The 16861-nt window shown below is 32.0% G+C and overlaps 1 protein-coding gene across 1 annotated transcript; it reads right to left on the bottom strand.

Annotated features, from left to right (window-relative positions):
* Positions 1-592: 592 nt before the first annotated feature.
* On the bottom strand, positions 593-13360 carry LOC129949929 (putative inorganic phosphate cotransporter). Its single transcript, XM_056061661.1, has 6 exons — positions 13140-13360; positions 2676-2860; positions 2165-2617; positions 1717-2101; positions 1418-1656; positions 593-1351 (listed from the first exon to the last, which is right to left on the bottom strand). The coding sequence occupies exons 1-6, from the start codon at positions 13177-13179 to the stop codon at positions 1187-1189; spliced, it is 1467 nt and encodes a 488-aa protein (XP_055917636.1). The 5' UTR covers positions 13180-13360; the 3' UTR covers positions 593-1186.
* Positions 13361-16861: the final 3501 nt, after the last annotated feature.

The following is a 16861-nucleotide window of genomic DNA, read 5'->3' as shown; positions in this document are numbered from 1 at the left end:
TGTATACCTTCACAAAAAACAGTTTCCAGTATTGAATCAATTTTATTTATTTATGTATTTTTGTCTTTTTACTTAGCATGTATTTTATAAACAAATACATTAATTGCAAAAAACTCATATTGTAGAACATCAATAACGATATTTTTTTGTTTGTTTTGTTTCTTCCTATTATTTAGTTAACTAAAATCGGTTAATTTCTAAGGTTTAACAAAATTAGAATATATTTTACAAATGTGTACAATTTTTTTTTAAAACATGTAGTTTTTATTTGAACTTGGGGTCTCCATTGAACATTTCTGATGACAGGACTATCGGCCTGTCATCAGATAATCCAATAGAGACCAAGCTTCAAAGCTGTCGACCGACATCATACGAAAATTCATATAGTCTGCACCGTCCTCCCCTTAGTAAGTCCAAATCATGAAGTTCCCTTACTTCGAGAAATGGATTCATCCAAAACCAATAACTATCGACACTAATGGTAAATCAACAAAAAAAATAAACAACAGATTAACCGTTTTTAATGTCAAATGTGACATTTGAAGTTGCTCATGGCAAGACATAATATGCCCAGTCAAAAAAAAACAACGGATTGCGGAAGAGAAGCTGGATTGGATTTTACTCTTGTGAAGCCTCAGGGTAAACAAATTTATAAATAAATTACAATACTAAAGCACTGAACGCTTCCATGTTTATGGTGGTGTTGCAATTCTCCTTAAAGGATTTATTACATTTGGTGTGTTGTTTATTTTTTTTTAATTAATCTCTTTATTTATTTAATAACATGAGAAGGCAAGCATTATATTTATAATTTATGTTTTTTTTGTTTAGTTAAATAATATCTTATTGTTAAAGTCTAAAGGTAATCAAATGCTAAAACTCTACACACTCACACTTTGTAACAAAGTTAATATAATAATAACAAAAATTTATATAGTAAGGTATTTTCATACAGTAATTTAATTAATATAAATATGCATAAGCATATTGCAGTCGAAAGCTTTAAATTCGTTTTATACTTAATTGTGTGTGTGTTTTTTTTAAGTTCCAACCTGTGGTTTTACTATGAATTATTTTAAGGCTACAAATTTCTTTTTGTTTATTCATAAGAACCCTACAAATAAACTGGAAAAGAGAAGACTAAAGATAATGAGCTTTTATTGAAATAATTTTATGTTTTAAATTATTATTTGGTGTTCTTTTTTTGACCACCTTCTTCCATATCTTTTTCTGGTCGATAATCATTGAAGTCTTGAACTTCACCTGAAGCCCATATCATATAGACAATCGATGTTGATACTAATACAACAAATGCCACCCAGAATACTAGACGCCATTCAAGAAGTGTTGTCTTAAAAATGATGAAGAAAAATATTAATTACCACTAAATAGATTGATTATTAATAAAGAATCTTACATTGGGTGTCATTACTCCTACAAGATATGGTGTTATAATTCCAGTTATAGCAGCAATTCCATTCGTAATGGCCATCAAAGGTCCTGAGTAATTGGGACTCAAGTCGATAGGGTTCAACTTCATGCCAGAATAGTAGGTACCCATGAGACCCATGGCAATTGTAAAGAACACCACAACTAAGAATCTATTACAACCAGCGTACGAGGCAGCCACAATAAATATTGCTGGCCCAATTGCAGCTGGAAAAGAAGGAGTTAGTTTGCTAACGAAGAACAAAGTAGAAGACTAAAAATTCTTACCAATTGAGGTACAGATCTTCCTCGAATTTGTGATGCCAATGATGCCATTTGTTATAAAATAATCCGAAAAAAAACCAGAAAGAAGCGAAACAATCCACATCAAAATATATGGCAGAGATGAGTAGAGTCCGTTATGTTTAATAGAAAACTGCATGACATCATTCATGTACTTGGGCAAATCGGTGACCATAATGAAGAAGCCCCAATCGTGACCAATTTGTGCGCAGATCAATGAAAGCATTGGAGCATTGGTAAATATTTTCTTCCATGGTGTAGGTGGTAGGTCAGTTTTACGATCAATTGAACCCAGTTCTCGGATTAGATATTCCTTTTCGGATTGCTTGATGAAAGGATGAGATCCAGGTTCACTGTAGCAAAGAGCAATCTAGAGCAAAATCATACAATCAGAACTTTTTCTTTCTGAGTATCCAAACTGAGATAAACATACAAAAGTTAAGAACCAAACAAGTGCCATTACACCAAAGAAGTAGAATGTATAATCCCATACATATGCGTCCAACAACAATCCAGATATCGAATTACCCAAAATGGTACCAACTTGTCCACCACCCAACACTAAAGCTCCCAATTTGCTTCTCTCTTTTAGTGGCACCCATGATGCAATGAGTACACTCAAGGCCGGGAATGTAGTTCCTTCACCCATACCCATTATAACACGAACAGCAATTAAAGCATATGATCCTCCCATACGTATAGCCAATGGAGTGAGTAAAGTGAAAAAAGCTGTCGATAGAATTCCCAAACAAAGAGTCCATTTTCCACCGAATTTTTGAGCCAATATTCCACCGGGAATATGTGTTACTATATAACCCCAGTAGAATGAGGACAAAATTAATCCCTGATGTTCTTCTGACCAAGTATATACACCACCATGAGGAACCTGCGTAAAATTTTAAATGAGGATAATGCTGTTGAAATATGTTTTCTGAATTACTTACGACTACTGCGCCTGGTTTAACTGGCTCAGGCAGACAAACACCCGAATCATGACCGGAACCTGTGTGATTTTTGGCAACAACCAATTGGGTGATGGCTACTGAGAGAGAAATTCGCATCGTATATGCATTTACAATTGCTAAGAAGCCCATAATAGCTAAAATTACCCGCTGGGGTATTATGAAATCTGAAATACATAAAATATAACAATTAAAAAAAAAGAGACAAAATATAATATTTGTAATGTTTTAAAATAAAAAAAATAGAATAACTTAAAAATACTTTATAAAAGAAACAACCTTTAACGTTGATATCTTATAAAACCCCAAATATTTTAACAAATTGATTCAAAACTAAAATATTTCCCAATTTAAAAGGGAATTTAAATGTCAAAAATATCAAATAGTTAAATAATTTCCCAGACAACTTGACAAAACAATTTCACACTAGTTGTGACTTCCTTTTCCGGGAAAAGCTTATCCCAGTGAAGTTATTTTCGTTGTCTATTTTTGTTTATTCTTTCACGCTGTTAAGAATTTTTTAAAAGAACCTTTACAATACTAGCTTCATTTTCAATAATTTCCCGTCTCCCAACTTATAACCCTTTTCTTTCCGTCTTAATTTTAAATAAAGTGCCTTGCAGATGACAGCGAACAACAAATGGACGAACAAACTTGGTTTTATAAATTTCAAAATGTCAATTTTTAAACAAAAACCCATTAACATTATAAGAAATCAATTGAAAATAACGTAAGAATAATAAAATTTGCATTTTGTTCTGTAAAACAAGAAAATTTTGTAAAAATAATTTGGTAGTGACAAATTGCAGTGTGGTTGTAACGAACTGTCATACTCTATTGGCGTTCCACATACCATCCACACCTCAAAATTATACTACTCTTGTTTTTTTTTTTTGTGTGAAAGGCCATGGCAGAGGAAAATATGGAGACGAAACTGACAATTCGTCACTATCTGCGAATAGAAATAAAGCCCATGTGAAAGATTTCCAAATTTAATTTTTAATTGTTAAAACATGTGTATTATTTGATATTTTAAATTTGTTTTCCATGTCAGAAATAATAAATTGTTTTTCATCTGTCAAATTAAATAATCTTGAGTAGAAATAAATCAAGCGCCTACAAATTGAATATTTTACAAATACAAAATGTAAACACACGTTTATTAATATTGTAAAACACACCTGAAATCATTAAGGGTGTTTATAAAAATAAGTTTCTATTATTTATTCAATAGTTATTTCTTTGTTTAGTTTACGATTTACATCAGTGATAAATATATCCCTTTAATTGTTTATCAGATAATTGAATAATTACTGCATGTGATTAGAATACGATTAATTTTAAATAGTCTTTGAGTAAAAAAAAATATTTAATTGATAGGAATAGTTTTAAAAAGTACGTCTAGTTTTAAACAATATTCAAGTTGTGGAGATTTGGTTTCTATGATTTTTTGATTGATTGATTGTTTTGGAGATTTTATACATAAGTCATCAGTCATCTTTTTCGGTTTTCTTAAAGAATTTTATCAATAAAATCATGGTTTTGTTTTGGAATTTATTTATACGTCAAAATTATTGCAAATTATATTGAATTAAAAAATTCCGTTGATTCAATACCATCAAACAAATAAAGCGCATTGAATTTAAATTAAGTGATATAGCTATAAAATGATTAACGATGCAAAATATTAAAAGGATCAAAATAACAAGACAATAACAAAAAAAATATAAAATTAAGGCCACTTTACTTGAGGCTTAAGATATGATTGATTGAAATTAGAGTTTGACATTAAACAAAAATTCTTCTATAAAAAGAAATAACTGCCGAACTTTAGAGAATTATTAGATTAGAACAGAGACTTTCGAACAAAGAATGGGTATCGAATGATTGTAGTTTTTGGGTTGTATTTTGTGAAAAGTTATGACATCACCAGCAAATAAAACAATTACACCTTTCTCATGAAAACAAATAGTTTCCTAATAAAAGTAACCCATATATTACTGTCGTTTTTCAAACTGTAATATTGTGGCATTTGAAAAGTAAAAGCTGTAATAATACACAAACGTATCTATATTGTCAAAGTGTACTCCAAAAATAACGAACATTTTTACATCATGTTATTTCGTAGTTTTAGGAGAAAAGTTTTCTCAACGTGTATTTTTCACGAAGATATCTTGAGACTTAGCATCTTTATGGTTGAAACACAAACACGATTCAGATTCGGCTTTGCCTGACGTTTACGAGTTCAGCCATAGAAATTCAATGCATGCTATCACTATGAAGCTTTGACCCAATGGCGGATCCAGAGGGGGTCGTAGCTGTCATGACTCCCCCCTGGTAGATATTTTTCTATTTTCGTAGGAACTACCTTGAACTCAAAACTATCGTATTGCGTTAATGGATATGAATCCCATTATATTTTTAATTATTTATTTTTTAGATATGAAAATAAAATTTATATTTTACTTCCTTGAACTTTGTTTGCCAAAAGTACTGCTTTTAACAAAGGACTGGACCAAGAAAATAATATGAATCAGAAATTCAGCAATTTTCCAATAACGCAGCACAAATTCATCAACTTTTGACCAATGGACAATCCAGGGGGGGGTTTCTTATGTTCCAAAAAGCTAATACAGTTAAGTTTTTTAAATAATGGTTTATCTAAAGATTTGTTAGTAATTTGACGACATTTTACAAAAAGTGGTTTGCTGTCAAAAACAGCTAAACTTTTTGTTTTACTCAATTTAGAATTTGGAAAAACTTTAGTAATGCCTTAAATTATTTTAAGAATAATTGTTTCTAAGAAAAAGAACAAATATTCAGGTTTTTAAAAAGAAATCTTGAATAAAAGAATGTCAAGTTGATAATAAGTTTCCTTTAAATCCTGAACCTCGTATTCAATTTCGTCTCAAAAATTTAATTAAAAAAAATTCAAACTCGACCTTTTAATGAAACATGACATTACAATGGTAGAAAAGTCAAAAAAAAATTTTTTTCATTTTTTTAATACAAAAATTCGAAACTTTCTAATTTTGTTTCCATAATTTGGCTTCTTTCTACAAGAAAAACATATTTTGGTATTAAATCAGAAGAGTACCTTTCATAAAAACGTTGTTTTTTAAGTTTTCTTAATTATGTCATTATACATTTTTTTTATTAAAAAATAAAAAACTGGACACAAAATTTAAAAAATGTATATGTAAAAATCCGCTCTATTAATTATTATTAATTTTCCAAAAAAACTAATTAGTAAACCTAGTTTTTTTGAGAAATAAAATGGCATTTAAATTTTTGCGAAAAACTTATTTTGCAGATGCATTTTTAAATCTTAAAATATAATAAATATTTTTAAACACATTTTTTGGACGACATTAGCTAGTTCTAGCGACCCAGGCATGCATTTTATTGCTTTCAGTATTGATTTTCTGTTGAACACAAAAACTTTTAAGATCTTTAAAAGTTTAATAAATCTACTTTTTAAAGTGAATTTGCTTTAGATGTTCTTGAACTGAGATTTAAATACGCATTTCAATAATATAATTCAAAAACAACAAAAGTGAAATTTTTGTTAAACTAATGGCTAATTGAAAAACATAATGAACGGTTCATATCTATTGATATAAAGGCTTTATATCTCTTGGAATTTGAAGTGAAAAGAATATCTGAAACGTGTAATTTGTGAGTGCCACACGAAATTTCCAACTTATTTGTTTGCCTTAATTTGTTTTTATATAATTTTAAGAGAAATTATGTACTTAAATGCACCTATATCCTTAAATTCAAGAACCAAACATTTTTCTCTCTACAATTTTTAAGTTTTGTTGACTCCTTTAAGATCTAAATATTTTCTTGAATCTACGACTAAGAAGACTGACAGCGATAGTAATAATAGACCCCCGAAAAATGAATTCGAAAAATCAAGACAATTCTTCATATCAGATCCTCTCTCATTTTCTGGGTTTTAGAATTTTTGTAGCGTTCTTCACAATATTAGAAATTGAAACAAGAAGAAAGATTTATATTATTTTAAAAAAAGGTATACGTTTCAAAACAATTTCTTACCTTTCTGTGGGAAATGGACCAAAAACCCTCTAAACTACTGTGTTTTAGCTCTTGGATATGGCATAATTAGAAAACTGTTGGAATCTTGGAATGCTTTCATGTGTAGTGACTAGTGAGTGGTCCAAATTAAAAAGTTAGACCATATCTTTATATCATTTTATAACTAAAGTTGTCACTTTAACCCTTGAAATGTTTAAATGTAAGGTTAAGATGCACATTATGTTATTTGAATTTTGTCAGCCTCCTTTATAGAACATGAACAAACAAAAGTGGTGAGTAAACACTCATCTTTATGTTTTAGTGTGTGCCATTTTAGAAATGTCATGTTGGAAGTGTCATTCAAAGCAACCTCGAGGCAGGCCCAACGGAACACACACGAAACCGAAGCTGAAGCTGAAGAGTGTTTGTGTTTCAGCCATTAGACTTTTTGATGAGTTCACGTGCAAATTAAGGGGTATGCTAGTGCTCCATAGTCGATAAGAAATATTAAAGATGGAAGTTGACGAATCCGCAAATGTGCGTATTGGTCATGGAAAATTTCATGGAAAGGATATTAATTATTATTCAAAATCGATTTTTGAGAATGAATGTCAGATAATAAGATTGAGCAATGAGACAGAGTCTCAGTCTAAAAAAAAAAGAAATAATTTTGAAATATTATATGAAAATATTTTTGAAAAATGTCCACAGTTTATGACGGAAAAGACAGAGAAAACCAGTTTTTAGTTTTTTCTTCAGATTTTCGTTTTTTGTTAAAATTTGTTTTAACTAAAATGTTTACTAAATGTTAACAGCTATATTTTGCATATTATGATAAAAAAAGTTGGATTTTTTAATCGGAAGCAAATTTTGACAAATTTTTAATAGCGTTTTTTGAAGGTTTTCATTTCTTAAAAAAAATCGAAAACGAATTTTACTAAGAAAATTACTTTAAACAAAAAAAAATATTTTGTAAAGAATGAAATTATTTTAAAGTCAATAAATTCATTTATTCGCAAAATATTCTCATAATGCTTGAGTCAAAAACCATTTCTTATCACTTTTTTATTGTTTTTGTAGTTTGTAAGTTGGCAGCTGAATTTTTCTATAAAAAAGATAAGTTTTTGTTAATTTTAGTAGCATTCTTTGAAAGTTTTTATTGCTTATATAAAAACATAAAGACTGGATTTTTTAAGACAATTTAGCCATTAAATTTAACCATTTTTAAGTAAATACCTAAATTTATTTACGAGTTATCGAACATTAATTTTTACCAATTTTATGCGACATTTTTTGTAGATTTTAATTTTTATGAAAAAAAAACTTACAGTTTAGTTTTTATAAAAATTATACTGAATGTTGAAGAAAAATGTTCATAAGACAACCAGGATATTTAATTTTTACCAAGATAATGAGTCAAAAATTAACTTTCATCAACTTTTAGCATTTTGTGTTAAAAAATTGTCACTTCGATTTTTCTCAAAACTTAACCAGAAGTCAAAAATGTTATAATTTGTTGTATAAAATTATATATATTTTTGATTAAAAAAAATGTTATTTCAAATTTTTCAAAATTATAAGAGTTTGGTATCATGTCAAATTATATAAAGAGTCAAGTGATAATTTTCAATTTGAGGAACCGGACCGGTACCAATAACTTTCTTTGGGTTGTTTATAACACCTGGTCGACAATATTACGTTTATTTTTTCTGTCTTACAAATAAAACAATACCAATTAAACGGATTAAAGTTTCATAAATTTGAATCTCGCGTTTACATTTTTCTATCACATCAGGTTTTTAAAATATGCCCCTTTAAAAATGCTGAAAACAACCAAGAACGGTTTTTTTTAAGTCCAAGCTAAAAGTCAAAATGTCTCTTAACAATAAATTCTATGATGATTTTGCAAAGAAAAAATGTTTCTCTTCTACGAGTAGGTACAATTTAAACCATTTTAGTATCTTACTTAGTTTCTGGAAATTGTCATTAGTTATGACTTATGAGTCTTTATTTGACTTTATATGAAGTTTTGAAAAAGTCTGAGTTTGGTACTTTTATAGTTTTGGAAAATATATTTTGGACAGATTTTTTTTAAAGATAATGCATTAAAGTCTGTTTATTTGCATGTTTGTATTTAAAAAATATAGTTTTGTTTTAATCAAATAAAAAAAATTGCACAGGTAGCATATTCTTATATGATGCTGAACTATTCAGTTCTTCATTGTTTAACACGAATCAAAGTATCTCACTTGCACTTCATAAGAAACATCAAAACACCATTTGCATTAAAGAAAGTGCTGTCAAACTAATCATTTTTAAATCTTCTTTTTTAATCTAACTTAATTATCTTTTCTACTGTTTTCCCTGCCCAGTTAGTCCATTTCCATTAACAAAACTAATTAATATCAACAGTAACAGATTGATTCTTTTCCCTAATGGAAAACACATAAATTCAAAGCAACTCAACGAACACAGCCTTCGAGATACAAACGTAATGTCAATGGTACGAACATTTGAGAACGAAATCATATAAGATCCGTTCGACACTATATTTATACTATACGTATAAATGTCAAAAACCCATCCGTAGTAAGATTCTATTTTAAGTTTTATCGGCAGTATTTATACTGCGTTTATTGTTTTTGTTATTCGTGTAAGATCCTACTATACTATTGATAGATTTTCGAATAAAACACGGGTAATGATGACTTTAATGGATGAAATCTTATCGGAGACCTTTATTTAAAATCGTTTAGCAACTTCAATGTCATTGGATTGTTCAAATCAAAATAATTTGTATGCGGTAGAAGTTTTTTACAAATTAAAATTTTGTGCTTTCGCTTTTTAAAGAAAAAAGACGGTGCAAGGAGACCCACACTAATAGCTTCTCATCCCGCCTGTTGATCTGTCTTGCTTTAAAGTTTGTAGGTTTTCGTGTTGTGTTAAAAAGTCGTCAGTTGAATTATTCTTAAATGTTTTAAAATTATCAACAATATTTTTCATATCAAGAAATAGTTTAGTTTAAAAAACTAGTTTTGTTAAATAGATTTTTAGTCGAAAACAAATTTTTATCAATTTTAGTAAAATTTCTTAAATTTTTATAAATTGGATGAATGCAATTAATTTGAGAGATATCAAGAACCGAACATGAATTTTTACCAAATTTGCGTAGTATTTTTTGTATGAAAAAACGGACTGTTCCGAAAATCTTTTCTGAACAGTCCTCTTTTCTTTTGGTTCTTGAGCTATGGACTGCGAGATAAACGTCACGAACTTACGGACGTACGTTCACACGCACCCACAGACATCTTTCTAAAAATCTTTTATTCGAACTCTAGAGACCTTGAAACGTCGAGAAATGTCAAAATCTTCAATTCAACAATTCGACAAAAATTGTTGGTTAACCCTAAATATTTCACCAACCAAAAACGCTAGCAACTTGAATAAAATTGTATAATAAACAAATATATTTTTTGAAAAAAGTCCAATTAACGGCTTTTTATAGATGAAAAAAAAAACGAAAAAAAAATGTTTCACATCGAAAATTTTACAAACAATTTTGTGCAACGAAAAATAAAGTTTTTGACATCTGGCAAAATTTTGAGAATAATCGACCTGAAAGTTTTTTTTTTTAAATAAAGACCTAAAAAAACATTACTCAAAATTGGTAAAAATTGAATTTCGACTCAAATATCTTTTCAAAAATTTGAGATTTTGGCTTCCAACTTATTTTATTTTATAAGAAATATTGTTTTGAACATTTGGTAAAATTTCAAGGCAAATCGAATTGACAGTTTTCTTACTAAAAATAAAATCCAAAACAAAATTAATAAAAGTTAGTAAAATTTGTTTTCGACTTAAATATCTTTTTAAAACTTTGTGATTTTGTCTAAAAACTAATTTTATCTTATAAGAAATATTGTTTTGAATATTCGTACAAAATACAATCTCCAAAAAAACAGTACGAACATTTGGTAAAAATGATGTTCGGTTCTCGATATCAAGTGAACAATAGAAGGAATTGACTTCAAATTAATTTCATTAATTTAATTTGTATTTGTTTATATAACGATTAAAAACTTTTAACAAATGCTACTAAAATTGGTAAAAATTTGTTAACGACTAAGAAATCTCGTTAGCAAAAATAGATTTTGAAGTCAAACTATTTCACCATATGCAAAATATTGTGAATAATTTTTATTTTCTTAGAATAATCCAATTGACAACTTTTTTAACAAAACACAAAAATCTTCAAACTTTTAAGAAAGAAAAATTGACAAACGGGATGGGAAATTATCAGTGTGGGTCGCATCCCAGCCTTTTTTAAAATTATAAATAAATAAATTGGGTGGCGCAACAGTCCATGAAGAACCAGGGCCTAGTGACTTACAACTCTCAACCATTCCTGTGTGCGATTAATGTTATCAGAGATAAAAGGGACCTACAGCTTATATGCCGAATCCGAACGGCTAATTTTGAGGAAGGACTTTTCATGACAAGAATTACGCTTGGAGGCTTTGTCAATTCCTCGCAAGAGGCAGTCACCGTGAAAAATGTTAGGTGGCACAGGCAGGGATTGAACCCAAGATCCCTTGCATGACAGTCCAACGCACTAACCATCACGCAACGGGTACTCCTTTTTTATGAATTGGTTAAATAAATAAACCAACCACCCTATCAAGTTTTTTGAAAGACCTATCTTCTGTCTTATTATCTTTATAGCAGCATTTAGTTTAAGTCGATATATATATACTGGTTCTAAAGATATAGATGACAAAAAATGAAATCCCGAACTAACGAACGTATGTACAAACGCACACACAGACATCTCTCCAAAAATCTTTGATGTAGATTCTAGAGACCGTGAAACGTCAAGAAATGTCAAAATTTCCGATTCAAACAATCTCTCCGATTCCAATTAATTCTAATGGGAAGTTAAGATTTTTATAGTTTAGCTATCGTATTTGGAGATGGCTAAAAACTTGGAATATATTTGAGTCTTAAAACATGTCTTCTAAATTCTTTTAATGAAAAAAAGAAGGAAACAATATAAGTCAATGTTTTGTGTTTTATTATGAAATGTCACATCAAGCAGACGACAGAATTGCCAAGTGCTTATTTTTAAGTAAGAATTATTGTTAAACTTTAATAAGAAAAAATAAAGAATATATCTATCTATCAATCTATAAGTTAATTTATGTAAGAAGAAGGAGCAGGACTGGGGTTTTTAAAGTACCGTTAATCCTGCTCTTGACTAAAGTCAAAAAAGCGAATTGACCCGGGATGATTTAACAATTCTATTTTTCAGGTTTTAAATCAATTATGAAATACTTCCTTGACTAAAAGAAAAAAAAAGTTTAAACACAATTGTTGCCAATCAGCTCTTGGAGAAATAAAACGACCAGGAAACTTTTCTTTCAAAACAGCGTGATGCGACCTCAAAATGTACATAATTTTTTAAGTGAGTCTTAACAATTTCATTAAATTGCTTGTATCATTTTATTTTTAGTAAAGATGTAGTTTTTAGTTGTCAAATGTCGAAAGATGACAGGATCAAAAGTGATAACTGTCATTATTCAAAATGACATCTCTTATTGGTAAAAAATGTTTTTTAGTTTTTAAAATATGTAAGTTATGTATAAATATATCCTTTTCACTATGGTCTACTCTTACAGCTTATGTCTGTAAAATATTTAATTTATTTCAATTTGAAACTTTTGAACGAAATTTATTTTTGACTGTTGAATAACCTTTAAATAATTTAATTAATCGTTACATTGAAATGTGTTGACAATAACATTTTTTCTTTAGATTTTTAATACCGCTAATCAAAATTACGAATGACTGTTGAATAACTAACGAACCCTTTAAATAATTTAATTAATCGTTACATTGCAACGAGTCGACAATAACATTCTTTATTTAGATTTGTTCACACCGCTAGTCAAAACTGTTTCGTTACTTAATGGCGTACAAATATTCTGTTTTTTAATTTCAAGTAGACACCTAAATAGTTAAATTTAATATTGAAGACAAAAACCACCTTCGTTTACTAAAGTTTAAACCTGTAGCATTTATTTTATGGTTAAATTAATTAAATAAGCATATGTTTATAATTAAATAAACACCAAGGAACTCATAAAACCCCAAGACATATTATTCTATTTATTTGTTTAATAACATATTCCCAAATGGCACACTTCACTGCCCGCCAAATATTTAATTATTTAATTTGCGAAAGTCTGTACCTACAGAGTTCTGTTTTATTTGTATACATTAACATTTACTTTACTGCCACACAAATTTCTCATGTCATTGAAAATATGTAAATCAATAAAATAAAAAAAAACTAACTTATTTTTTTAAATTGTCATTTAAATGAGATTATAAACAAATTACACTTACAATTCGATAGTTTTACTCCCCATGCTGGTTGTTCTCCCATACTATTAAATTTTTATATCACTGCAATTTTGTAAAGTCTTCGATTTTCCTTTATTTATTAAATTTGAAGAAGCGCGTCCACAACACAAAACAATCAAAGTCACTAAAATTTTATTTATGTCTCTGACTCTTTTAATTTTGAGTGATAGAAACGAAACTTAAAAATACAAAGAAAACAAACAAGTAGGAAACAAAAAATAAAGTATTTAAATAATATTTTTAAGCGACAGTTCGACAGTTATAATTCCTTATTTCCTTAAGACGCAACGGATCACACGAGGAATGATTAAATGAATTCCAATACGATTTACTTTATGCATCCAAAATAAAAATAACAATGTCACTTAGGGTTAACTTCACCAATGGCGCTCTTGACAGTTTATACAGTTTTTAGTTATGTTTCTTCTTCTTACTTCTACTCTGAACGTCGAACTTGTCGAGTTGTAGAAGCTGAGTAAGGTCAATGATTCTCGAGAATTTTCTCCAGATGAGTCCTGAAACGTTCTTATCCCTTTACCTTCCCAAAATCATCATCCACTCCCACATAAACAAGGCATACCAGCCTACGTTTTTGTCACCAACTCCCATCCCACCTCCCACGTTTGTAATGGCGAAAAAGCTAGCAACGGTCCTACCTCCTATACTCCTTCTCACTCTAGGTAACCTAGCTGAATTGCTGTTACCGAATCCCAATCTTTTCCTTACACGTCAGAATGATGAATTAACATCAACTGACTCCCCACCCTTTCTCTTCCTCCCCAATCACCAACTCCCATCCCACCTCCGACGTTTGTAATGGCGAAAAAGCTAGCAACGGTCCTATCTCCTATACTCCTTCTCACTCTAGGTAACCTAGCTGAATTGCTGTTACCGAATCCCAATCTTTTCCTTACACGTCAGAATGATGAATTAACATCAACTGACTCCCCACCCTTTCTCTTCCTCCCCAACCACCTCTTATCATTATTGGGCTGGATCTAAGGTGTTAAACGACCCGTGCCGATGATCAGCCTGGCTGGGGGCCCAATTCAAAAATAGCAAAGTCTCTAACGGAGTATCCGGATACCCTGTGGCCTCCGGATTAACTAGCCTTATCTGTACATGCGAATCTCTTTTTTCTTCGCGTCTCGTGGGACCAAATATGAACAAAACAAACAACAAAAACAAAAACAATAACACATGTGAGACCGGCATCTCTTCAGGACCGGGCGGCAGCTTGGTGTCCAAGCCTGCTGTCGTATCTCTTGCGGCCAACACAGAGAAGGGAGTAGTGGCTAACCATGGACCCTCTTCTGCTGTGGGTAGCAACGAGAATAAAAAGGTAGCGATACCTTATTTCAGTAGTGGCAGGGTTGTGAAAAATGGCCCTGCCACTACTAGTGAGAATACTTCCAGAAATGGAAAACTCTCAAAAGGCCTTTTTAGACAAAGGCGGTAAGCGGCGAAAATCTTGAAGGCCTCTGGTGCATCATCGGGGGCTGAAAAGACACTGCAGCAAACCGCTAGCGTCGAATGGGTCAAAAGGACTCTACGTCCAAAAGAGAAAGGTCTCTTAAGGGGGCCGCACCGACACCAAAACGGCCTCGGGTGCTTAATACCAGCACCCCCCTCAATCCCATCAGGAAACAATCCAGTTTCAGTGACGTCGCGAAGGGCAAAGTTGTGTTTGCGGTCATTGACAGGAGCGATGATGATGGCACAATATCGGCTGATCGTTGGCAGTTGGTCAAGGTTAAGCTCTCGGGTGGCTTTTTTAGCATTTTGAGAGAGCTTCTAGAACCACTTCCTTCCATAAGCGATGGGGGTTGGCATCAATGCCATGTCAAACTCATCGTTTGTGGCGACCAGAGATCTTGTTACCTTTACAAGATTGCTGTCAGCCGGTTAGGTGAGGTTTGGCCAGGTGCGAAGCTCGAGGTTGTCGCTGTGGAAGACATTCCTAGCAGACCTAGAGCCCGCATCTGGATACCGATCGAACCTGCTGGTATCGAGGACATTCTCGAAATGGTCAAAGTGTGCAACCCGTCAGTTCCGACGCATAGCTGGAAAATAGGCAAGCTAGAGGAAGTGAAGGGTCTTTATAGGAGCGCCATTGTAGTACTCAATAAAGAATCCTTGGCTCCTCTAATCCTAAACGAGGGCTCCATAAACTATGGTTTCGAAACCATTAAAATTCGAATATATAAAAAAGATGACGTTAACGCAGTTAGCGGGCCTCCAAAAACTACCGAAGGTGAACTAGCGGTTGGTGCACCTGGGACGTCGTCTTCTCTCCTAACAGAGGGTGACGATGCACCCTTGCCCTCTCCAATCGCGACTGCACCCTCTACAAAAGTCGTAGACAGTCCATCCTTAATAGAGACTGAGACAGATGACAGATAAAGGTAAACCTAGATCTTGCATACTAGTGAAACGTAGCATTAATGTATTTTTACTCCATCGTTTAGTGACAGAGATACCACCGTAGCTAGGCTGGAAACAACCAAAGGAAGTTTCTGGCTGGTATCGGCGTATCTTGGGCATGACCACCTTGGCCCTCTCCCTGGAAAAACCCTGGAGAAAGTCGTCGCTGAAGCGGAAAGGCAAAGGATCCGCCTAATTATTGGGAGCGATGCTAACGCTCATCATACTGTATGGGGCAGTACGAATATCAACGACAGAGGTGAGTCTCTTTTTGATTATATTCTTGGTACTAACCTCTTAGTAAGTAATGTTGGTAATGAACCAACCTTCATAACGAAAACTCGACAAGAAGTCTTAGACATAACTCTTGTCTCAGATAGTATACACCATATGATCTTGGACTGGAAAGTATCCCAAGAACACTCGTTCTCTGATCATAGATATATCCAGTTCAATATAAATGTGGATGATAACCCTTGTCCATTGACTTTTCGAAACTATCGGAAAACTGACTGGGCTTCATACAGGAACTCATTACAGAGTTTACTAGAACCTGGACTATCTAGTCCTTCCTCTAACGCTAACGAACTTGACAACAAAGTCAATGACCTTACCGGAGCTATGAACAGATCGCTAGAAATTGCTTGTCCACTTATACACATAAGAGGAAAGAGGAAACCAATGGTGGGCCTCAGAGCTTGACTCGCTCAGGAAGGAATGCAGGAAACTTTTCAACCGGGCCAAAGCTGCAAGAATAGCCTCTCATTGGGACTCCTACAAGAATCTAAGGAAATCCAAGCGATCTTCTTGGCGATCCTTTTGCATGATAGAAGAAACTTACTATTGGCCACTCACTTTCCTGGTAGTTCTCTTACCGAAACTTGCAACAGTTTTATACGTTCAAGTTCAAATACAACATATCCACAAGGTCTGATCACAAAGGATGAGCTACAATGGGCTCTCAACAGCTACAAACCATTTAAAGCTGCAGGACCATAGGTATAATACCAGTCGAATAACGAAAGGCTTCTGATATAATTGCACCAATCATTGAGGCAATTTTTACCAGCTGTCTTTACCTGGTCCATGTTCAATCGGCATGGAGAGAAGTTAAAGTTGTTTTTATACCTAAAGCAGGTAAATGCTCCCAAGTCAATCCTAAAGATCTACGACCTATAAGTCTATCATCATGCCTTCTTAAGACCCTGGAAAGATTGATTGATATCCATTTAAGGGCGCGTATCGATACAAGACTTCTGTCGTAGTCTCTACATGCCTAC

This window comes from Eupeodes corollae, chromosome 3, assembly GCF_945859685.1.
Source record: "Eupeodes corollae chromosome 3, idEupCoro1.1, whole genome shotgun sequence".
In the NCBI taxonomy this organism is placed as follows: domain Eukaryota; kingdom Metazoa; phylum Arthropoda; class Insecta; order Diptera; family Syrphidae; genus Eupeodes; species Eupeodes corollae.
This window is presented reverse-complemented; position numbering and strand designations above follow the sequence as displayed.